Source organism: Artemia sp. Qi Xiang Cuo, chromosome 15 (genome assembly GCF_049724085.1).
Source record: "Artemia sp. Qi Xiang Cuo chromosome 15, ASM4972408v1, whole genome shotgun sequence".
In the NCBI taxonomy this organism is placed as follows: domain Eukaryota; kingdom Metazoa; phylum Arthropoda; class Branchiopoda; order Anostraca; family Artemiidae; genus Artemia; species Artemia sp. Qi Xiang Cuo.
The window spans coordinates 27,412,984-27,437,940 of NC_142808.1; the positions used below are offsets into that span (position 1 = coordinate 27,412,984).

The 24,957-nt window shown below is 37.1% G+C and overlaps 1 protein-coding gene across 2 annotated transcripts in view; it reads left to right on the plus strand.

Annotated features, from left to right (window-relative positions):
* Positions 1 to 410: 410 nt before the first annotated feature.
* Positions 411 to 24,957, plus strand: part of LOC148943511 (uncharacterized) — a 193,781-nt gene continuing 169,234 nt past the window's right edge. For both annotated transcript variants that reach the window (XM_089101355.1, XM_089101356.1), the window contains exons 1-2: positions 411 to 483; positions 4,510 to 4,651. In XM_089101355.1, the coding sequence (XP_088957481.1) occupies positions 482 to 483; positions 4,510 to 4,651 (144 nt within the window). In that variant the 5' untranslated portion in view covers positions 411 to 481. The remainder of the gene's footprint in view (positions 484 to 4,509; positions 4,652 to 24,957) is intronic.

Sequence of the window (24,957 nt, forward strand, 5' to 3'; positions counted from 1 at the left end):
CCACCAATATCCTTCCAGCTCCCCCACCCTCCAAAATTTACCTCAGGAAGATCTCTCTTCCTCTCAGTTTTCATTTTGTCCCTCAAAAAATTTCCGCAAAGCTTTAACCTCTCATCGGGGTACCTCAGGCACCAAAACCATATACAAGGTCAACTAACAAGGAACCTGAACTTGTTTCATGAGCCTGAAAGTAATGAGCTTTGTGCTGTAACTGTTATAGTGTGAATATTCAAATAGAAGTAATGTTAAAGAAGGTCAAGCAGTGGCTGCTAATGGACAAGAATACATTTTTATTGAAAGTATTAGTCTCCAAGACTACGCATTTTAATATCTTTCTATACAGAACTATCGATAAGAGGACATATTTTAGAGATAAGAGAATGTTTGATCATTAGTCCAGAATTATTTGATTGCAATAAAGCTTTATGAAACGTGTATTTCAGAATAGTTACTTGGATAAGATATTTCTCCAGAAATAAAAATGTAAGAAATTTTTTTTTTTAATATTGTAACTGCTGAAAAGAGAGATTGTAAGGTCTTAGAAACCTATCAAACTGTGGTACCAGGCAAATTCAGTCTATTTAGACCAGAATTAAACACACGGTATTAAGATCGTGATTAGTATATTTCAATTCAGTGGCGGATCGAGAGCGGGCGAGGGGGGCACGTGCCCCCTAACATAGTCTAAAGTAGTGTAATTAACTTAATTAACTCAAGTTTGCGTTAATTAGACTTGCTCCTAACGCAAGTTTACCAGATCAACCTATTTTGAGCACCCCCCTCCCCTAGAAAAAATCCTGGATCCACCCCTGTTTCAAGTGAAGTGATTTGACGCATGTATACTGTCTATGTGTAAAATATCCGGGACAAAATAAAGAAAGAGGCAAAAACAATATTTATTTGGAAGATAAGATGTAAAATGGTTTTTATGGAGTTTAGGTGCGTTGGGTGGTGTTCACAAAGTGGTCCTTAGAAGATAAGCGTGTATTTGTAAACGATTCTCCTAAAATTTTTCTCGTTTGCCGGGAAGTGAGTCTCCCTTAAAATAAAGAATTTTTCTTTTAAAAATGACGTTGATTCAAGAGTTATGGTCAACAAAAAACTATTACTCAAAACCGAGATTTTAATGTGTGCAACAATTTTCCAAAGATGAATCGTGAGTGATGGAGTTTCTTTCATGAAATAAAAGAAATATTTGTAAATAATTTATTTTAGAAAAGAACTTCTTCCATGCAAAATTTTCTTGCAGAAAAGAAAAGAGCAATATTAAAACAAAATGTGACCAGAAATAAAGCCATATAACCCGTCAAACTAAAAACAACCCTAAATTAAAGAATAATGTGATCAAAGCTAAAAGCCCATAAAAGCAGGATAACAACCTCTTAAAATCCTTTAATGTCCAAAGTGTCATTTACCCTTAGGTGGGAATATAACTTCTTTAAATAAGCTTTTTTTCTTTACTAGAACATTCAAAAAATGAAAACTGCTCAAGCTTACTCCAGTTCTTTCTTTTTGTATATCATATCTTGTCTCTTTAAATTAGCAATAATTGTATATTTATGTATGCTATTTTTTTTAAACGGCTCCATTTTTATTTTTAGAAAAGAGGGGTCCTGTGATTGTCTGGCCAAAAAAAAATCTAGATAGGTCACGAGTTTGTGAAAATTCTTTAAGAGCCTTATTTTTGGAAAAAGTTCATATAAGTAATGTTATATTTGTGTACATTTTAAGAGTATATATTGAATTTCCTGATTTTACCCCCAGGAAAGGTTGTATCGTTTTTAGTATATAAGACGCATTCAAAATTACTATAGATAACATATGACTCTGGACAGCTCAAGAAAAAGGCATAGAAGAAGACCTCTTTAAACAAACAATGATTGTGCATGTATATATAAAAACGTGATGAGACCAAGAGAACGACCCGACACACATAAATTCAAAATGGATCAGTGGCGGATCCAGGGGAGGGGCGAGGGGGGCGCTCACCCCCTTAACGTAGTCTAAAGTTATGTAGTTTACTTAATTAACGCAAGTTCGCGCTAATTAAACTTGCTCCTAAAGCAAGTTTATCGGATCCGGCTATTTTGGCCCCCCCTGAAACAAATCCTGGATCCGCCCCTGTAATGGATGAACATGAACAACCTGGACCATCAAATGAGACAAGACTAATCCGAGCAGCTAAAGCAATGAGGATCAAAAAAAATCTTTCTGAAGTAATTAAAATCCAAAATGAAGAACAAAGAAATAAGCAGTTAGAAGATTTGTGACAAAGAGGATTACAACGAATCAATACAAAAGTGAAGAACAAAGAAAGGTGTGTTCAGAAGATAAGCGACTGCAAAAATCAGAACGAGTCAAAACAAAAGTGAAGAGAAATGAGATCTGCGGTTTGAAGAAAAGCGACAGTGAAAATCATAACGAGTTAAAAATAAAAGTGAAGAATTAAGACCTATGCGGTTAGAAGACGAAGTTCGAAGACTCAACAACGATGATCAAAACAAGTTAGACGAAACGCGACGGCACGGCAGTGAGAACTACAACGTGTCAAAAACGAAAGTGAAGAACAAAGAAGTATACGATTACAAGCCATGTGACAACGAGAATGAGATAAAATCAAAAATAAAAGCGAACAGCAGAGAAATATGCGGTGAAAAGATATGCGACATAAGGAAAAAAAGAAATATGCGGTTAGAAGACAAGCGGCAATGAGTATTACAATGAGTTAAAAATAGCAATGAAGAACAAAAAATGTGCAGCTATTCGACATGCGACATCGGGGATTAGAACAAATGAAAATGAAAGTAAACTTACAAAGTAATTTGGGTTAAGGCGACAGTGAGTATCACAGAGAGTCAAAAACGAAAGTGAAGAACAAAGAAACCTGCGGTTAAAAGATAAGTGGCCGCGAGAATTATCATGAGTCAAAAACAAAAGTGAAGAACCCAAAAAGAAAAAAAAAACATTCAGTTACACGACGTACGACAACGAAGACCATAACGAATTCAAAATTAAAGCGAAGAACAAACAATTATGGGGCTAAAAGGTATGCAACAGCGAGATTCACAACGAGTCAAAAACAAAATTGAGGAACAAAGGAATATGCAGTTAGAAGATATGCGACAACGACTATCACAACGAATAAGAAACGAAAGTGACACATCATTAATTAAAACTAAAGACGAACAAATAAACGTTCAAATGTTGATAAATCCATATATTTAGATAGTGAAAATAGGTACAATAGTCTAGATATTTCGATCATATACACAGCGAACATCGTCAGTAGAAATACTAAAGTATTAAACTGAAACTCACGTATTCGTACAAAACAAAATAACAAATTTCTGGGTTATTCACTAGATTAAATTTTTTTCGGAGAGAGTTAGTTATTTTAACTTAAGAGATTTAATTATTTTATTTTAATGCAGTGTGGTCTGAAAAAAGGATACCTGATTTAAGGTGTTACGATGAATAAAGCTAAAAAATAACGTGGTGATCATGCTAGTGCGCAAACAGAGAATAAAATAGATACAAACCTGCCACGAAAATGAAAAATAAAGAAATATACGGTTACAAGACATGCGACACCAAGGATCAGAAGGAATCAAAATAAAATTAACAAAGGTGATTAGCTTGAAGATTGCTGCTTGCTTGGTCGAATTGAATTTTCACCTCCACAGTTTCCAAATGAATTGGTTTGGCATCAAACCAATGACATCACTTGCTCTCTGAAGACGATTCGGGTGAGACTTGATACATAGCAAGGGCTCCGGGTGCTATGGAATGTGGGGGAACAGTTGTCTCCGTGTCGGGATTTCGTAAGCCATTGCAATCTACAACCACGAGTACAAAAGAAAAGAAAATGGCAATTTTTAAGGCCAAGTAAAAAAATTCATGGTAAATGTTATGGCTTCATAGCAAATGTTACTGTTTAAGATTCCCTGCTTGCTAAAGATTGGCTTTAAGAAGCAACTGTTAGCCTAAATGTTCTGGATTTATTCCTTTCACATTTGTTTTTCTGAATTTATACTGTTGATACTCATAGTATAGCCTTCAAACCCTGCTCAGTCAGAATTTTGAACTATATTGTGAAAAAAATATCGAAATCTTAGAGGTGATCTGAATCCAGTTTGAACTCTTTTTTTCTAGCAAACTTACCATGGTTTGTTAGGATATTTTAAGATTACCCACCTATTCATTAGTTTTTTTCTGAGATTAACTAAAATATAGGGGATTAACTACGACTCCCTCTAACAAAAAAAATTCAAAGTTAGCAAATTTTTTTATGGCTACTAGATACCCAGCGGACACATTAAACAGAGGGAAAAAACAAAAAAATCAAATCACATCCAACTTCTCTAAATCACTATTTCAGGCACAAAATAGAAAAGAATTTGCTACTTTGAAAACAAGTCTCTCTTTCTTTCTAAAACTAATCTTAATGCCTGAGTATGTTCATCTGTGTCTTAAGAAAACTTCCTAAATTACGAGTTGTTTATTTTCCAGGGATAAGACGAATACAAAACAAAGCTCATCCAGCTCTTCTTCCGATGAGGAAGAAGATGAAAGTTTTGCTAAAGCATGCCTTAAAGCTCATAATGAGTGTCGAGCTCTCCACAATGTGCAGTCCTTGAAGCTGAATAAAAAGGTAATTTACTCCAGAAAAATGAATTGCAAGCAAATTTGCATGGACGACTCCTAAAAAGGCGATCCTCATGAGAAGACGAAGAAATATTTAGGCCAATTATTACAAGTGCAGTTTTGAGGCATCAGACACTCTCACAATACAAAAAAAAACAGTTGAGTCCTCTCCCTCTTGCAAAGGTTGAAAATTTATACACCTATAGGTATTTCAGAGGTTAATTGTTAGTTGTAGCATCATTCAGATTGACACATGCCCACAGTTTAAGTTGTCAGTTAAATTATTATTAAGTAAGGAAGATTGAGAGGAGGAAATAATAAGAAAGCCTTAACGTGCGAACTCTACATGTTAAGGTTCACTGGGTTTAAAAGACTAAGGTAAACGTTAATCTCTATACTGTAGATATTCAATTAGTCTCTATACACAAATATGCCTTCAAGATGTTGGAAAAAACACAATTAAAACAAATCAAAAGAGTTCAAAAAAAAAATTGGGGCCTGAACTTTGTCAATAGTCTTAGTAACGGACTGTCCGTTGCTGAACTGTCCTTGAAACTTGACAAAAGCAATTAATAGAAGACGATGGAATTTGACATATAAAACAGAAATCTAAAAGAACAAACAACGAAATAAAGGATATTTTTAATATGTAGAGGGCCTGGTACTTTTTCTTAGCAAAGGGTAGTCAATACCCTTGCCTGTGTCTCCATAAATGACCCAGGCAGGCCTTTATATTATTCAATCGGCTAAGTCTTCCCAAATACATTTTAGTAGAAAATTTGGGCATGTCATGCCATGTTATGCTAGAATAGTACAAGGAAATTTGGCAAGATCAGGAGTAGTAGGGGCATAATTACTTCAAGCATAAAACCTCCCAGGATTTTTAGCGAATGCACTACCGTAGTTTTAACCAAATGTCCTGTTTTAAACGAAGCCCTGTTTCGAGCACATCCCGGTTTCAAACGCATGCCCTGTTTCTATGACCAGGTGTAATATGGATTACGCAATCTAACTTCAGTAGTAGAAGGAACACAGCTGGCAAGATTCCCATGACACCCAGGTGTTATTAATTTTTCTAAACGATGCAGGTATTTAGTAATATGGATGGCGCAATCGTGCGTGACATGTTATATCATGGGGAATTTTAACCTACGTAATTGCAGTACGTGGGTTTATCGGAAATAACTTAATGACGGTGCACATGTGGGTGTTGTGTAATGACAGCGCACATGTTTTATAATGACGGCACACACATGGGCCTTATGTAGTTACGACGCACACGTCGTTCTTATGTAATTACGTCGGACACGTGGGTCTTATGTAATGACGGTGCACACGTGGGTGTTGCTTTATGACAGCACGCATCTTACGTAATGTCAGCACACATATTACTGTCACATAATAATTTTTCGAGATTTTATTTTTCCTCGGTCTTATGAATGACGACGCACGCGTAGTTCTTATGTAATGACGGCGCACACGTGGGTGTTGCCTAATGATAGCACGCATCTTGCGTAACGGCAGCGCATACATCACTGTCACATGATACTTTTTTGAGATTTTATTTTTCGTCGAGATGTTCAAGGCATTTCTTTTTTTCTTTCTTTCAAAGCGTTTCTTTTTCTTTCTTTCAGGGCTTTTTCTGTCTTTTAAGATGTTTTTTTCTTTAATATTTTGTCCTCGTTAGGTCTCGAAAGATCATTTTCCATTCAATAGAACAACACCCCAGACGCCAGGTACAACAGGCTATTTCTAATACTTTTTTCGGGCTAATATATTCTAGAAATAGCCTATTGAACGCAAGGAGTGTTCCCATTCTTCATACAGGCTAGAATGCCGTTTTTCCTACACCTGCGATATTTGAGGTACAGAGGGGATAATATATTTCGAGAAAGGGTTTGGAAATATCCTAAAGGATATAGTTTTTTACTCTTAAAGGGTCCTAATAACGGGGAGAGCAGATGGAACTAACAAGGTCCTGGCAAGAATTTCAGAGGGGCAGGGTTGTTATTATGTAGTTACTGGGAAAATGGTCTATTATTGCAAAACTTGGCCTTAACTAGCGAAAAGAGTGCATAAATTGTTCACTTATAGTCATTTTGCACGGGTAATTAAAGAATATTTAATATATTTTTCTATTTTTGTGTGTGTTTCTTAGTAAAATGGTCCATTATTGCAAAAACCTAGCCTTAACTAGCCGCAAGAGAAAATATTTTCTTTATTTTTACTTGTATTGCACGAATAATTAAGGAACTTTTATATATTTTTCTATTTTTTGTGTGTACCTTAACTGGCCGAAACAGAAAATAAGTTCTTTATATTTACTTGTATTTCACGAATAATTAAGGAACTTTTATATATTTTTCTATTTTTTTGTGTGTGTTTCTTATGAAAACGGCGCCGCTTTTTAAAACTTAGACTTAACTAGCCGAAAGAGAGGATAAATTCTTGATTTTTAGTCGTATTGCAAAGATGCTTCAAGAACTTTAACATATTTTTTTTATTTTTTGTGTGTTTTCTTAGATAAAAGGTTCCACTTTGCAAAACTTAGCGTTAACTAACCAAAAGAGAGGATAAATTCTTCATTTTTACTCCAAAGCCTATGATTTCACCCAAAGACCTTCCCTTTCCATTAAAAAACCTACATTTAAATTTATAAGCAACTATAACCCCAAGATTGTTCTTTTATAAATGAAGCCTCTATTCCCTCAAGACGTTTTTGCTCGCACCTGTGTAATACAAACGCAGCCCATGGATTTTAAAGGGTCAGGTATCCCCACAATACAACCGGTCTCTATTATAAATGCTCTTACGTCACACGACACGCCCCTGCGGATTCCATAACATCTCTGTTTTAAACCAGCCCATAGGAAGGTTTTAAATGCATCCCTGTTTTAAACGGACAAGAGGTGTCACATCACATGACAGATTACTGTGGATTCCATTACATCCATGTTTTAAACCGGCCTACAGAAAAGTTTTAAACGCATCCCTGTTTGATCCTTCCTTCGTCACAGGGCCACTATAAATAGAAGCCCAATGCAAGGGTACTTCTTAGAGGTTTTCTAGATATGTTTCTTAGAGAATTATTTAAGTTTGTCCAATACACAGGAAAACGGGGCACAAGACATGTGACTTAATTCCATATTTTATTCATTTTTTTCTTGGTATTACTTTCTCTCAGTTCCAAGCCTGTGACACATTTTAGGAGAAGTCTTTTGGCTAAACTAAATGTCTGATTTTTATATTGTAGGATTAGTAGCACCATTTAGAAACAAACGAGCCCCGTTCGGTCTTGCTGCCTCTGAAACAGGAGGCTCAATATGCGTATGAATTTTCGGTAATTCTAAATCAATTGACTATCTCAGAATTCTCACACAATAGCTTTTCAGCCTTCTTTTTGGCTAGAATTGTTGTTTCGTACCACAAATGGGCTGAAAACACGGCTTTTCAGTGGATTCTACCAGACCCTCCAAGCATCCATTTCTACCGATCACAAATTCTTCTTACAAAATACGAAATACTTCTTACAAAACAAAAAAAATACGGTTCCCTCAATTCCAGATTCGTCAATTCTACCCCCCCCATCCCAAACTCTGATTCCGCTTGTTGAGTGCTGATCTTGTCCGATAAGTCATACAACTCCCCCTTCCATCACTACTTTTAGAGCAGAAAGATTGTTCAAGCGTGTGTCATGCAAAGATTCTGCACGAATCTTTTCAGTCATTCAGTTGCAGTTAGAGTCCTGAATCAGTACCACGACTGGCTAAGTCCTGACCTTGTGAAAAACAATTCGAGTTCTTAAACGGTGCAAAAGTGATTTAAGTCCGAAGCTGGTGCAGAAACGAAGTAAGTGCACTGACTGGACTACTTTTTGAAAAAATGAACCAATCCCTGGTTCATATTTTTTATGGGGGAGATTTTTATGGAAGGGATGGTCGTGAAAACTTTGGAGTGGGTTCATTTGATTCGAAGTTCTTGTCCCTTTTTAAGACTCAAAAGTTATCGGAGGGCAAATAGCCCCCCCCCCTCCATCTCCTCTTTTTATTAAATGCATCCGATAGAAATTTTGAGATTGCTATTTCATCCTAAATAGTCCAAAGATTATAAAACAAGGCCTTTGGGGTTGAAAAAACCTCCCAGAGCCCGGGGGAAAGGGTTATAGGTTATGCCTTGGGGAGATATAAGGATTTTATGGAGGAATGGTCGTATAAATTTTAGAGGACGCTTATTTGATTGGAAACTAAAAGTTCTAGTTCCCTTTCTATAGTCAAAAGTGATAGGAGGGCAACTAGCACCATCACACCCCCTCCCCCCGAAGCACTTTCTCCCCCAAATGCATCTGGTCAAAATTGTGAGATAGCCACTTTGTTCAAAACAGTACAAAGACCATATAACAACGCCTGGAGCGTTGACACGATTCCGAAAGCCAAGGGGCAGGGGTTGTAAGTTTTCCTCCAAGGGCATTCAAGTTTTTATGGAACTGGTGGTCGTATAAACATCGGAGGGGGCTCATTTCATTGGAATTTAGAAGTTATAATGTCTATTTTAAGAGTCAAAAGTGGTTGGAGGGCAGGCAGTCCCCCTCCCTCACAACCCATTATTTCCTAAAACACATCCAATCAAAATTGTGATACTATATCTATGACAATATCTATATTGTTCAGCATTGTTGAAAAGTCTAGTAATTATGTCTTTGGGGATGTCATCACCCCCCCCCCCGCTCCAACCCTTAGGGCAAGGTCTGTCATCTATTCTTTACATATAATATGTATATTGAAAAAGATGGACATGTTTGACCATTGCTTTCCAGAAAGACGAAGGGCATTCAGGTGACCACTTAGAGAATGTCGAGGGGAGTGTTGAATAAAATCAAAACGCGTTATGTGTATGTGGGTTGTCAAATGTGGGTATGTGGTATGTAGGCGTAACTCAGGAATGACGGCAACTCAGCAATGAAATGTATTAATTTGGAACTTTCAGGAAACTATGAGGGAAATGATCAATTGATCAAAAAGGCAACATTTGCATACTACTAATACTACGACTACCACTAATGCAACTGCTACCACTACTGCTACTACTACTACCACTATTGCCACTGAACTACTGCCTCTGTAATGAGTACTACCAAGGTGGAGGATATTGAAATAAACATCTGAGGAAACGTTGAGGGGAAAGTTGATTTAAATCAAAACACACTATGTACACAGATTGCTCATGCAGGTCTATCAGCAATATTTATGGAACGGCTTAACCTTCAAAATGAAACTTCTGGGGCATCATGAGGGGGATGTTCAACTGACCTAAAGGTGACATTTACCTACTACTACTGCTATTACTACAACTAATAATACCACAACACCACAACTACTATGATACTAGTAGGCCTACTATTAAAGCTACGCGTATGAAGGTGAAACTTTGACAGAATATTGAGGGGAACTTGACCAACCTCAAAACACACTACGTGCATGCAGATTGTCAAAAGGGTGTATCTCAAGAATGGATTTTGTCATTAAGTTGGAACTTTTAGAAAATGCTTAAGGGGGAAAATGAATTGACCAAAAGGTAATATGTGTAAGCTACTACTAACGCTACTACCACTTCCACTTTTACTGCTACTACTGCTACTACTACTACTACATCAACTGCTACTAAACTACTCTCACTACTAATTCAATTGCAACTACTTGTAGGTTAAAATTATTTCATAGTCTGCGCATTAGCACTGCCTAAGTAAAGAGCGATGTGGGCAAAATGTATTATCTATTTATTTTTTTTCTGACCAGGGCACTTCACATAGTAGAAGTTGTCATAAAAAACTTCGAAAGGAGCTCATTCGATTGGAAATAAAAAGCTTTAGTGCTTTTTTAAGAGTCAAAAGTGATTGAAAGGCAACTAGCCGCCCCCCATGCCCATAGTTTCTAAAAAATATCATATTAAAATTTTTAGATAGTCATTTTGTCCACCATAGTTGAAAGGTCCAGAAATTACATCTTTGGGTATATCAATCCCCAACATCCCTCAGGGTAAGGGCTAAAAGTTATACTAGTTGCAAATTGCTAACATATAAGGTTGCTATGAAGGGGTGGTCACCTAAACACTGGAGGGTACTCATTCGATTGGAAATCGGAAGTTATAGTGCTCTTTTTAAGAGCCAAAAGTGACCGGGGGGATACTAGCCTCCCATGCCCTTTTTTCCCCAAATGTATCTGATCGAATTTTTGAGAAAGCCATTTTGTTCAAAGTAGTCTAAACTGCATACAACAATGCTTCCATGACTGATACAAACCCCCATAGTCTGGGGGCAAGGGTTGTAAGTTATGCTCCGGGGTCATATAAGGTTTTTCTTATGAAAGGGGTGGTCGTATAAGGTTTGGAGGGGGCTCATTTAGTTTTAAATTCAAAGTTCTAGTCCCCTTTTTTTTAGTTGAAAATGATTGGAAGGCAACTAGCCCCTACTTCTGATCACCCTCTTTTCCCCAGATACATCCGATCAAAATTCTGAGATGGCCATTTTGTTCTAAATAGTCTTATGATCATGTAAGAATGCCTACAAGGTTGGCAAAACCCCCCGAGAGCCCAGGGGGCAAGGTTATAAGTTATTCCCCTGTGGCATATAAGGTTTTAATTTTAGAACTACCAGACATCAGTATCAATAGATAAATGAAACCCAAAACAAACAGAAATTCAAATAAGTTGAACTCAAAACGAGCAGAAACTAATCTGAGTAGGGTTCTAAACCCTATGCTTTCTAAAAGCCATAATATAATTTATACTTTACTGAAAAAATTCGAATGAATTTACTGAAAAAAAAGTGCATTGTCAGTTTAATATACATATGCTGATGTTTATTCCTTTAATTTTTATTTAATTTTTGATTTCTTATAGTTATAAAAGTGAAACAAATTTAAAAGGTTTTTTTCAAAATCAAACATTTAAAAGAATCAAAGCGTCTGATTTCCAATCCAATGAGCCCCTCCCCCCCCCCCCCCGAAGTGTATATGACCACACTTTCTATCAAAACCCTATATGTCCCCAGGGCATAACTTGCAACCCTTGCCCTGAGGGCGGGGGGGTTTGTTATCCTCAAAGACACAATTTTCAGACCTTTCCGATAGACCGAACAAAATCGCTATATCACAAATTTGATTGAAAGTGTTTGGAGAAATGGTAGGCGTGGGGGGGCATTTGCCCTCTGATCACTTTCAACTAATCACTCTCGATCTGATTACTTTCGGCACTAGTCCTCTCAATTTTTAAATCTAATAAGCTCTTTTCGAAGCTTCTACGTCTAAACTTTCTATAAAACCTTATATGCCCAAAGGGCATAACTTACGACCCTTATCCTGAAGGCTATGGGGGGGGGGTGAGGGTGGTTATCCTCAAAGACATAATTTCCAGACATTTCAACTACGTTGAACAAAATGGCCACATCAAAGTGTTGATCAGAAATGTTTGGGGAAATGATGGTCGATTCTCCCTCCGATTACTTTCGACTATTAAAAAGGCAATAGCCCTCTCAATTTCCAATCGAAATAGCTTTTTTGAAATTTTTACGACAACACTTTCTATAGAGACATTTTGTGCCCCCAGGACATAAATTACAACCTAGCCCTGCGGGCTCTGAGGGGGTTGTCATACTCAAACATAATTTTCTTCAACTACGTTCAACAAAATGGCTATATCAAAATGTTGATCGGAAGTGTTTGGGAGAATGATGGCGTGGAGAGGGGGAAATTCCGCCTCCTGTCAGTTTTGACTGATAATAAGGGCACTAGCCCTCTCCATTCTCAATGGAATGAGTTCTTTTTGAAGTTTCTACGACAACGCTGGCAAAGACCTAATTTCCAGAGCTTTCAACTACGTTGAACAAAATTTCTATCTCAAAATTTTGATTGGATATGTTTGGGGAAATGGTAGGCGTGAGAGGGGCGTTAGTTGCCCTCCAATCACTTTCGACTATTAAAAAGGTTCAAACACTGGAATGTTTTATTTTAGTTATGCTGACTATAACGTGTTTTATTTAAATTATATTAAAAAATACACATGCCCCTTACAGTTACTTCATAAGAGAAAACTTGGGCTTTGGAGAACTTAGCGGAAGATACTCAATACTTTTTCTATATATATATATATATATATATATATATATATATATATGTATATATATATATATATGTCAGTCTACATTGAGAGTTCATACTGAAAACACCTCTTTTTGGATATAATCTCATTCATACAGTAAAACTGTTAATACAGTAAGACATTCGTGATTCCCTATGGTTTTTATTGAATTAATTTCATAATCGGATTAGAACTTGAAAATAGTTCACCTTGAACTTACATTATTTACATTATTTGACCTACTACATATAAATTTTGATTGGAATACTCGACTGTCCCTGGCTATGATAATTAGATTGCGCAATGACCGATCAAAATAGGAAAATTATTTTAAACCCATTACTGAACTTTGTCACGAGATCTATGCTTGATGGTGCGAAAATTGATCTGATTATCGGAAAAGCTGTAGGTTCTTTTGATCATAGTACTATTATCAGTGCTAAAGAGTTTCTGCATAAGGAGCTGGATATTCAGAGCCAGTGTGTGAAAAATGCAAAGGATGAAGATAAGGTATTTGACATTTGTAAACAGTTAAATCAGGCAGCAAAGGATAATTTGCCTGTTCCCACTTTTGTTATATTCTCACCTACTTAAACACAAACAATCGGGGAGGCAGTCTCAAAAGTTAATGAACTCTCTCGGAAAATTGACGGCTTTTTAGAGAATGCGACGCCTTCAGGCCCTGTTTGGCCAGCTAGAATTGATACCAACGTAACAATTAACCCTGCCCCAGCTCCTACGTTTGCTGTTATACTAAAAAACTGTACTGCAAACCTGACTTCACCTAATGTTCGTACGAACTTTGTCGATAAACTTTGCCCTGAGGCCTCAGTTGAAATAAGTGAACTTAAAAAATTCGACTTCGGAATGGAGACTTGCTGTTAAGTCAAAGCGTGCAGCGAATAAAATTGCCGAGAATGCTAAAAACAGTACCTCAGGTATCTCGGTGACTGTGAAATATCCACTGTTTATAGGGATCCTGAAAGGCGTACCAATCGAATACGATGAGAATCAAGTAAAATCTCTTGTACCAAAGTGCACGAAAGTTTCACTGTGCGGAAAGTCCCGAGTGTTTAAGGTCTACTTTGAGTCAAAACAAAACCAGAATCAGTTCTTAAAAGTTTCTGTTAAAATTGGCTACGAAAAGCTTTCTGCACAAGCATTTGTATATCTCCCAAAGCTTTGTTTCTCGTGTCATAAGACTGGGCCTCTGGCCTTGCAGTGCTCTAATCGGGCCCTCTGCTCTCGCTGTGGATCATGCGATCACACCTCAAACGATGCCTCTCCGTGTTCGGAAAAAATGTTCTGTCTAGAATGTAAAGTTACCGGCCATACTTGTTACAGTGTAAAGTGTCCTAATAACAACAGTCAACTAGCAAAGTATGACATGGATGTGTCTACTACTACGCAAGCTGTACTTTCGTGGAATATTAATGGTGGACTTTTAGTCAAAATTCCTGTGATAAAAGGTTTGCTTTCGAATTGTGACGTATTGTGCTTGCAAGAGTATTTTTTGACGAGTCATAGTTTAGGCCTTCTGAAAATTGACAATAATTTTACTAGCTATTCGAAGCCCACTAAACGATCTGCTTCTACTGGCCGTCCTTCGGGTGGTATTGCAATACTTGATAGGACCTCGCGCCGGTCGAGTATTTTTGATTCATGTGATTTTTTTCTTGCTGTCCGTGTAAAAGAGTATGTTATTGTAAACGTCTATCTCCCAACAGATTATCGCAATGACCGATCGGAATTTTTATTTACTTCTGCGTTTGAGAAACTAGGGTCTTGCCTTTCAAAGATTCGCCTGTTAGGTAAGTGTTGCATTACTATAGGAGATTTTAACTGTAATTTAACTGACGCTTCGTTATTGCGTACTTCTATTTTGTCTGGCATTTTTGACGATTGGCTTAGGATATTGCCGAAAGATCTTTATTACACTTACACACACCATTCAAGTCACGTATCGAACCTTGACCATGCAGTTTCTTCCATAAATCTCCAAGTGTCACCTGTTCACTTCATTACTGATTTCCAACTATCAGACCACCTTCCAGTATCTGCATCTATTTATTGTTCCTCTGCTCAGTCGACTCCCACTACACAACCACATCAGCCCCACGCCCAATTTTACAGGGATTGGGAAAATATCCAAGATGACCTTTTTGCTACAGTAACTAATTATGTTTTACTTAAAATTCATGTTTCGTTCCAGATGCTCATGGAAAATTCGCAATTTGATCCAAATGAAACACGAATGTTGCTAGAGATCTATCTTGCGCAAATTTGCTATGCTCTACAATGGGCAGACAAAGCTAGTACACCACTTAAACGTATACGTCGGGGTGTCACAAAGAACTGGTCCAGTAATCCGAGCCTAGTTGAAGCTTGGAGAAAATCCAAATTTTGGTACCATTTGTGGCTCCAGTGCGACCGTCCTTGCTCTGGCTGGATTTCTGACATTCGTCTTTCTACCAAAAGCAAGTTTGCAAGAGAACTATGTATCCACATTAACCAGATAGTTGAAGAGACTTCCTAGCAAGCTTCTCTGTCCCAACCTTCCTTCTGCAGAAATTTATCAAGAGGTTCTCCTAGCGCCCACCTATCTGCTCAAGTTATTCCTGATTCCGAATGGAATTCATACTTCTCTGCTAATTTCTTCTCAGCAGATGCCGCCCTACAGTCTGAATATGAAGATAAGCTTGATAAATTTCTGTCTATTGGTCCAACCGACAATTTTGTTGTTTTAGTTGGGTTCCTACTGTGAGAAATCGAACGCCTAAGGCGTAAGAATTCTTCTGGCATCGATAAAATAAGTACTCTTCCCGTGCCATATGGAAGCGAGCTTCTGATAAACCATATTGCTCTTTTGATGCAGATGATTGTTACCCAAGGAGTTGTACCTTCTTCTTTCTCGATTAGAGATCTCATTCCAATTCCAAAGAAAGGTAAACTCGCCACCCAGTGCTGGTCTTTCCGCCCTGTAACGGTGGCTACTACCTTCTGTAAGCTTTTTGAACCTCTGTTCCACCTTACCAATTTGGATTCCAGCCACGTCTCGGTTGTGCCCACGCTTTGTCGGTTGTTGCGAACGCATTGATCGATGCTGATGCAGCAGGTGAAACTCTCGTACTGGCTGGGCATGATGTTCGTAAAGCGTTCGACTCTCTCAGTCACGCCGCTATGCTACTCCATGCAGCAAAACGCGGAGTGAGCCCCTCATATATCAGAGCCCTTCGAGACATGTATTATCGTCTTAAAGTTCGCCTAATACTTCACCCATTATCTAAAGTTGACGGCTCTCAAGTCTACGCACCAATCCCTGATATTTTTGTCAACGTTGAAAAAGATACCCGTCAAGGGGCTGTTTCTTCCCCTTCACTCTTCAATAATGGAGTTCTTGATGCACAGTCAGCTGTTCCCACATCATTCATCTTTGCTGGTCTTGATTTATCTCTCGTATGTTATGCAGACGACATTCTGAATTTGAGCCGCACTATCCAGTGTACTACCGGGGTTTTCACAACGCTACAATCTGAGTATGCGAAACTACGTCTTCAGTTCAAAGCTTAAAAGTCCCAAGTTGTATTCTTCAATTGGAAGCAAGCTTTGCTCAGCGATATTGCTCTCTGAAACAGTAGGATTAAACGAGTAGATCATATCACCTACCTCAGTTTTCCCAGTGGTTTGTCAATAATGCACCCGCAACAACTATCAATTGCTCACATTGAGCGTAGAGTTGGGTTATTATATGCTTCTTTTGTAACTAATAAGTTACGGTTCAACCGCCATTTTGTCTCGAAACTTTTTAACTCTTTCGCTCTACCACATTATCTGTGCATATCGCCGTTTTAGAAAATGCTCACAAACTCTGACAAGTCAAAAATTCGTTCAGTTTTCTTCCGGTTCGCAAAATATCTTTTACGTTTTCCCTCTTGGACGCGCCATTCTTATCTAATTAGAAAATTCAGCATTGCTGACCCCATTATAGCTGTGGAAAAGCAAATTCGTGCTTATAATTCCCGCTTAATGAAGTTGAATCATCCCTGGTCGTCAGTATTGGCCCATTAGTTAAGATGTTTTTTTTTTGCTGTGTTTGTTTTTTTTTTTTTAAGTGTTTGTTTTCGCGCTTAGTGTAATTGTTGCAGTTTTTAAACTGACTGATGATTTAGTCTCTTTTCGTATGAGTCCAATTTAAGTGACGCTAGTTATTCTCAATTTTGGTGTCAACTTTTTTTTTGATAATATATTGTGTATATTACTAATAATAGAGTTGTTTATTAATTATCGGTTCTTTAAAGCATATTGCTTTAAGCAAAGTTTTAAAAAGATTCGTGATCGAATGTAGTCCTTGTTTCTGTTATTTATATATATCGGAATAAATCTATAAGTTACTGCTAGTGTTATTAGTTCTTGCTTAGTAGATAATCGCGTCGTTTAACGTTTCGAGACAGGTCGTTTATAGTTTACATAGGTTAACGTTATTTTCTTCATTCCATCTTTTTTAAGTCACGGTCGATTGTTTGGTTGTTTTTTTTTCGTTTTTTTTTAAAAAATACGGTTTTATGCAATTATTTTAATATTATGTATGTTTTTTAAGTATTTAGGAGCCTGAACAAAAAGAAAATAAAGTTGTCGCGTACCTACAGAGCAGTGTATAATTGTGTTTTTCTTTCTCGTTTTGTTTAATTTGTTCTAAGTGCTGATTTAGATCTTTGCTCCAGCGTTCGTCACTACAAACCACATGTATAACTCCTAAGTTTATGTGTTTTGCTTTTTTTTTTTTTTTTTACTTATTGCTCGTTCTTTTCCTTTTTTGTATGACGGGTTTTCCAATAAATAATAATAATAATAATATGTATATATATATATATATATATATATATATATATATATATATATATATATATATATATATATATATATATATATTGGGCACTAGCCCTTTCAATTTCCAATCGAGTTATCGCTTTTGAAGTTTCTACGACAATACTTTCTATATGCACCCAGGGCATAACTTATAAACCTTGCCCTGAGGGATTTAGGGAGAGTGTCATCCTCAGAAACATAATTTCCGGACGTTTCGATTACGTTGAACAAAATGTCTATCCCAAAATTTTGATTGGATGTGTTTTTGGAAATGGTGAGCGTGAGAGGGGGGTTAGTTGCCCTCCCATCCCTTTTGACTGTTAAAAACGCCACTAGCCCTTTGAATTTCCCATCAAATGAGCCCTTGAAGTTTTTTACGAAAACACTTTCTATAAAAACCTTATATGCCCCCAGGGCATAACTTACAGCCCTTGCCCGGAGGAGTTTGTCATCCTCAAAGACATAATTTCCAGAATTCTCAATTACTTTGAACAAAATGGCTATCTCAAAATTTTTATTAGATGTGTTTAAGCAAATGGTGGGCGTGAGAAGGGGTTAGTTGCTCTCCAATTACTTTCGACTATTAAAAAGAGCACTAACGCTTTTAATTTCCAATCAATTGAGCTTTTTTTGAAGTTTCTACGACAACGCTTTCTTTAAAAGCCTTATATGCCTCCAGGGCATAAATTACAACCCTTGCCTGGAGGGCTTTGAGTGTGTTTTCATCCTCAAAAACCTACTTTCAAGAACTGTTAACTACGTTGAACAAAATGGACATCTTAAAATTTTGATTGCATCTGTTTGTGAAAATGGTGGGCGTGAGAGGGGGTTAGTTGCCCTCCAATCACTTTCGACTATTAAAAAGGCCACTAGCCCTTTGAATTTTCAATCGAACGAACCCTCTTTGAAGTTTCTACGACAACGCTTTCTATAAAAACCTTATATGCCCCCAGGGTATAATTTACCACCCCTACCCTGAGAGATATGGGGGGGGGGTTATCCTCGAAGACTTAATTTCTGGACCGCTCAACTACGTTGCAGAAAATGTCTATCTCAAAATGTTGATTGGATATGCTTGGGGAAACAGTAGGCGTGAGAGGGGGGTTAGTTGCTCTCCAATCACTTTCAACTATTAAAAAGGCCATTAGCCCTTTGAATTTTAAATCGAATGAGCCCTTTTTGAAGTTTTTACGACAACGCTTTCTATAAAAACCTTATATGCCCCCAGTGCATAACTTAAAACCCATGCCCTGAGTGCTTTTGGGAGAGTTTACTGCTCAAAAACATAATTCAGAATTTTTAACTGCGTTGAACAAAATGGTTATCTCAAAATTTTGATTTGATGTGTAAGGGGAAATGGTGGGCGTAAGAGGGGGGTTAGTTGCCCTTCTAATCACTTTAGACTATTAAAAAGGGCACTAGCCCTTTCAATTTCCAATCGAATGAGCCCTTTTTTAAGTTTCTACGACAACACTTTCAATAAAAACCTTATATGCCCCCAGGGCATAACTTACACCCTTGCCCTGATGGCTGTGGGGGGAGTGTCATCCTCAAAAACATAATTCAGGCTTCTTAACTACGTTGAACAACGGGGTTATCTCAAAATTTTGATTGGATGTGTTTGGGGAAATGGTGGGCGTGGAAGGGGTGTTAGTTGCCTTCCAATCATTTTTGGCTATTAAAAAGGGCACTAGCTACTGCAATTTCCAATCCAATGAGCCCTTTTTCAAAATTTCTACGACAACTCGTTCGATTTTAAATGCCCTGGTCTAAAGGAAAAAAAATAAATAAATAATACATTGTGCCAACATCGTTCTTTACTTAGGCAGCACTATTGCGCTACCCATGATTGAAAGTTTCAGTGCCCTTTTCATGAGTGATGTGCCCTTTTTATGATTAGAGGGCAACCAGCACGCCCTTCATTTCCCAAAACACATCCAAATAAAACTTCGAGACAACTATTTTGTTCAGCATAGTTGCTAGATCCAGTAATTGTGTCTTTGGGGATGTCAACACCCCACCACTTACAGCACTAAGGGCAAGGGCTGTAATTTAGACAGTTCTTCCATTGTTTAACCATACTATATGTTATTAGAAAAAGTGGGTATGTTTGACCTTTTCTTTCCAAAAAGACGAAGGTCATTCAGGTGAACCTTTCAGAGAATGTTGAGAGGAGTGCTGAACCAAATCAAAAGGCATTATATGCATACGGGTTGTCAAGAGGGCTTAACACAAGAATGAGTGGGTATATTAATTAGGAACTTTTAGTAAATGAAAATGGAGATGATCAATTGATCGAAAAGGCAACATTTGCACACTACTACCACTACTACTGCTACAAATAACATCTGAGGAAATATAGGGGGGAAAGTTGAACTAAATCATAACATACTTTGTTCATACAGATTGTCAAATGAAGCATCAGCAATATTTTTGGAACGACCTACAGAATCATAATGAAACTTCTGGGGCATCATAAGGGGGATGTTCCACTGACCAAAATGCAACATGTACACGCTACTACTTCTATTAATACTGTTAATACTGCTGATAATAAGACACACAAGAAATGCCATATGGCTTTTTACTTTAGGCAACACAATAGCGTTGCTTCTGACAATACTTCTGGCTCTTTTTATCCTGAAATAACAAGGTCAGAAAGAAGACGCACAAGAAGTACTGCTCAACAAAATCAGAGGAGGGTTGGGATACTTTTGTGAGAGTTTGAAATGAGTCTGTTGAACTACACATCAAGCTATAGCAGTCTACAAAAGGGCGGAAAAGTTAAAAAGTTACTCTGCAAAGTGGTGGTAAAAGACCATCAAGAAGCTTTACCCTCATCTAAGCCCACCTCAATCCCATTGACTAATGTCTAATGGTAATAGTGCATTCTGTCCGCAAAAACGTGGATACTCTTGCAAAAGCTTTTGCTAAGGTTACTCAACTTTATTACTGTGGACTTTCCCGTGCTCCCTTTCTACTATGAACAGATACGAAAATCACGAGTTTAAATATAACTAAGAGTAAGTTGTTTAGAACGCTCAATTGGGCCCCAGCGCCTCACCGACAAGGAAAGGCCGCTGGCAGCGCGCCATCGAGGTGCCGCCGAATTCTGTTCTCGTTGCTGCTGGTGAGATGTCGACGGTGCGCCACCGGCAAGGTCATTTTTTGGCCGCAAACATTTATGTTTTGATCAGTGTTTTTCAAATCCCAGCCATAATTTATAACAGATTTGGGCCTATTCACGAGTTAGAAACTTGGCGAGTCAGTGGCTGAACGCTGGTCTTCTTCGTTATTCATCAAGAGAATTAGAATTCTGTTAGAAACGAAATGGCTGCGACATTTCAATACCCTTGCATAATTTGTAAACTAATAGCATACGTAGTCGATGGCCATTTTTGGTGCTTGCTCACTTTCTTCTTACCCCAAAGAAGTTTTCCTGGACCAACTGTTTTGGTGTTTACTAACGACTTAGAAAACAGTCTTTTGAAAAATCTATTTACTGATCACATAACAAAAAATCTCCACTTTGAAGGAGGAAGGTCCGAGCAAACCACATAGGGAGTTTCAGGCTGATTTGAAAAATAGTGAAACGTGGGCAAAAGCGTGGCTCGTCAGTTTCATTTCGTATAAAATTAAAGAACATTTAATTTCGAGGGCGCAAAATATCAAGGGTCATCCTGTTTTCATTTTTTAAGGAGTGGCATTAACAAGATTAGATACACTAGACCTTCTTTTGTTTCATTCCTTGTCAGATCTCAGGTGGGGTAAACACCTAAGAGAAGTGAGATCCAGGGAGCTTAGTCTCATTCTAATACTCAAAAGTCTCGTCTTTGACGAGTCCATTTTGATACTGTTTACGTCATTCAACAGACAATCATATAAAAAACATATTTTCTCTTTGCTGGTGCTACAACTAGTCTAATCGCTCCTCTTCATATTGTCAAAATCGAAAAAACGTCTATCCATTTTGATGCCAAATCTGTTTGATACTGTTTACGTCATTCAACAGACAATCATATAAAAAACATATTTTCTCTTTGCTGGTGCTACAACTAGTCTAATCGCTCCTCTTCATATTGTCAAAATCGAAACAACGTCTATCCATTTTGATGCCAAATCTGTTTGATACTGTTTACGTCATTCAACAGACAATCATATAAAAAACATATTTTCTCTTTGCTGGTGCTACAACTAGTCTAATCGCTCCTCTTCATATTGTCAAAATCGAAACAACGTCTATCCATTTTGATGCCAAATCTGTTTGATACTGTTTACGTCATTCAACAGACAATCATATAAAAAAAATATTTTCTCTTTGCTGGTGCTACAACTAGTCTAATCGCTCCTCTTCATATTGTCAAAATCGAAACAACGTCTATCCATTTTGATGCCAAATCTGTTTGATACTGTTTACGTCATTCAACAGACAATCATATAAAAAACATATTTTCTCTTTGCTGGTGCTACAACTAGTCTAATCGCTCCTCTTCATATTGTCAAAATCGAAACAACGTCTATCCATTTTGATGCCAAATCTCCCCCAGTCAATCCAGGGTAATTTTGACGTGGTATTTATGTTGGTTGCTTACACATCTAAACATTGCCCTCCACAAGAGGAGTAGTCGATGCTTGTTCTGGACAGAGCAAAGCCTTTGCCATAAACTCGCCAAAGTACGGCTATTCAGGACTTGCACAAAGTACAAAATGCCAGGAATGCTTGAAAACAAATTCTGCGTGACGATCCTTTGGCACGTAAAATGATCTCCCAGCACAAGAAATCTTGGAAAATCCTTCTCTACTCGTGTTCAAAATGAGGTGTATCCAAAATCTCAAAATTATGAAGTAAGGTATTTACAAGACTAGCAGCACATCACCACTTGTGATGGAGCCCTGAAGCCTATTATGAAAAACGCTGGCATCAAGAGAAACCATTCGTCCTTTCCTCAAAAGACCTGTTTGTTTCTGTTTTCCTTTTTTCAATGTTTTCTAAGTCCACATAATTGAATTTTCAATGTTATCCTCCATTTTAGGAAGACGAACTCGGTGACGATACTTGTTAATGTACTTATCGTACCTAGGTAATGTATATATCGTACCTAGGTATTATTAGTGAAGACGGTGGGTGCAATGAAAATGTTAAAAATAAAATAGCCAAGGCCCCAGGGTGTTTTTTTTTTTCACGGTTGAAAACGTTTGAAAGAATAGGAAGATGTGTGTGTGAGCCAGGACTAGACTATTGGGAGCTAAAGTGATGGCAGTGGTAAAGTGTGGTTCTGAAGCGTGGGCGCTCTGAAAAACGGAGGAGGATATACTAGATCCTCCTCCTATATGCTTTTTTTAGAGAAATTGCCAACTGACTGCAATGAGTACCCGACTGACTGATCGTATCTAAAAAAGTAAGCTGCAGGAAAAATGTGGTTCAATCCCACTTTCTAGGGCTAAAATAAGTGAAAGAATGAGAGGGCTAAGATATTTTCTGCATACGAAGGATTGCCAAAAATAGTCCTCGTCGGCTAACCCCCTAGGGGCAAATGAGGAGCAAGTCATCCCCGAATGGGATGGGAGAACGTCGTAAGGAAAGATTTAAAGGAAATGGGAACTTTTTTGGGAGTGTGTAAACAGAGAGGTTTTGATCAGATTGGGATGGAGGAGGAGCGTGCGTAGTTGTGTTGGCCTCGAGCGACTTGGTGCTGCAGTGAGTTGTTGTAGTAGTAGTTGTCTAAGTCATACACAATTACCTTCGCATACTTTAGTTATATACATATAGTCATTGTTTTTTTTTCTCCTTTTTTTTGTCTCAGTGCTCAAGTACTTTTGTCTGCAACAAAATTTTTTTTTTCACTTTGTTTGTTTCAGCATAATGAAGAGAACAAGTCAAGATATGTAATAGATAGTTTGCATGTCGAACAGTAACCCCGTAATACCAATGAGTTTGACAATCTTTTTCTCCTGTATGTATGACTTCAATTAATTTAAAAAAAAACAAAGTTTTTCGGAGGGAAGTAAAGAGTGAAGTTGAAACTTAAAACTGACAAAAATTATTACTTCACAGCCCATCTAATATATCAATAGAACTAGTACCAATAAATCAACTAATTATGTTTTCCTATGTTTCTAGGAGTATTGAAAACTAGCGCTTTACTGAAAATACAAAAGTCAAGTACAAAAAACAGGAATATTGATTTGGGAGTCAAAAGTGAATATTTAGCCAGAAAACAATAAATCAATCTATAAATATTTTCATTGTCTTACACCAGTTGTGGTATCAGTAACTTTCAGTATACAATTAAAATTATATCTTATAAGCATAAGCGTAAAATTAAATATTTTTTTAATAACCGCGAAGTAATTGAACAGCATACAGAAATATTGGATTCGTTTATCAGGTAGCATTTTGGTCTCGGCAGCTATAATACCAATGGTGAGTAATATACAATCTTAAATTATGAGAAATATGCTTTGATATTAGTTGAAATGAAGATCAAATGAGACATAATATGAACTCTAGAAATCCGATTATTTATCTCTATACAACAGTGAATTACAAGCTGTGATATTCTAAAGCTAGTCTATAGTCCTAATTATATCAAGATGGCTTTACTTCAAACTTGTCTAAAAACTAATCATGACATGTCCTTTTAAAACCAAAACAAGAGCCAGTCATTGAACTGAGCCATTGTGCAGAAGTGATACCAAATTAAACGAAAAAAAAAATAATAAAGCAACTATCCTAAAATGGATTGTTGCTTTATCTTAAAAGGGATTGATCCTAAAACGGAGTGATAGCATTTTTATTCTGTAAAAAGTGTCCTTAATTGGTTTTCTTTTACAGCACCAAAACTCCTGTATTATTTTGTGTTTTCATTAAAGCATTAGTTTTCTATAATCCTATAAACATAGGAGAACATAATTAGTTGGTTTACTTGAACTAGTTTTATTGATATATATTAGATAGGCTGTGAAGTAATAAATTTCATCCTTTTTAAGTTTCAACTTCTCTCTTTACTTACCTCGGACAAACTTTGTTTTTTTAAAATTAATATTTGTTCGTTTTTTATTAAAATTTAATTTAGAAATAACACTGCCATGATTTTTTTTTATTTAAACGTGAATAATGTATGTTCGTTTTAAGTTTTAATGTCACTCCTTAGTTTCAGTTGAAAGCTTATTTTTAATGCAATTTCTAATTATCACCGATCTGAGGGAGATAAGACCCCTCTAGAAAATAATGTACACAACCTTGACAGCTACGAAAAACTTTCAGTCTAAAAAATAAATTTCACTATCCATACTTAACAAAACAATATATGTTTT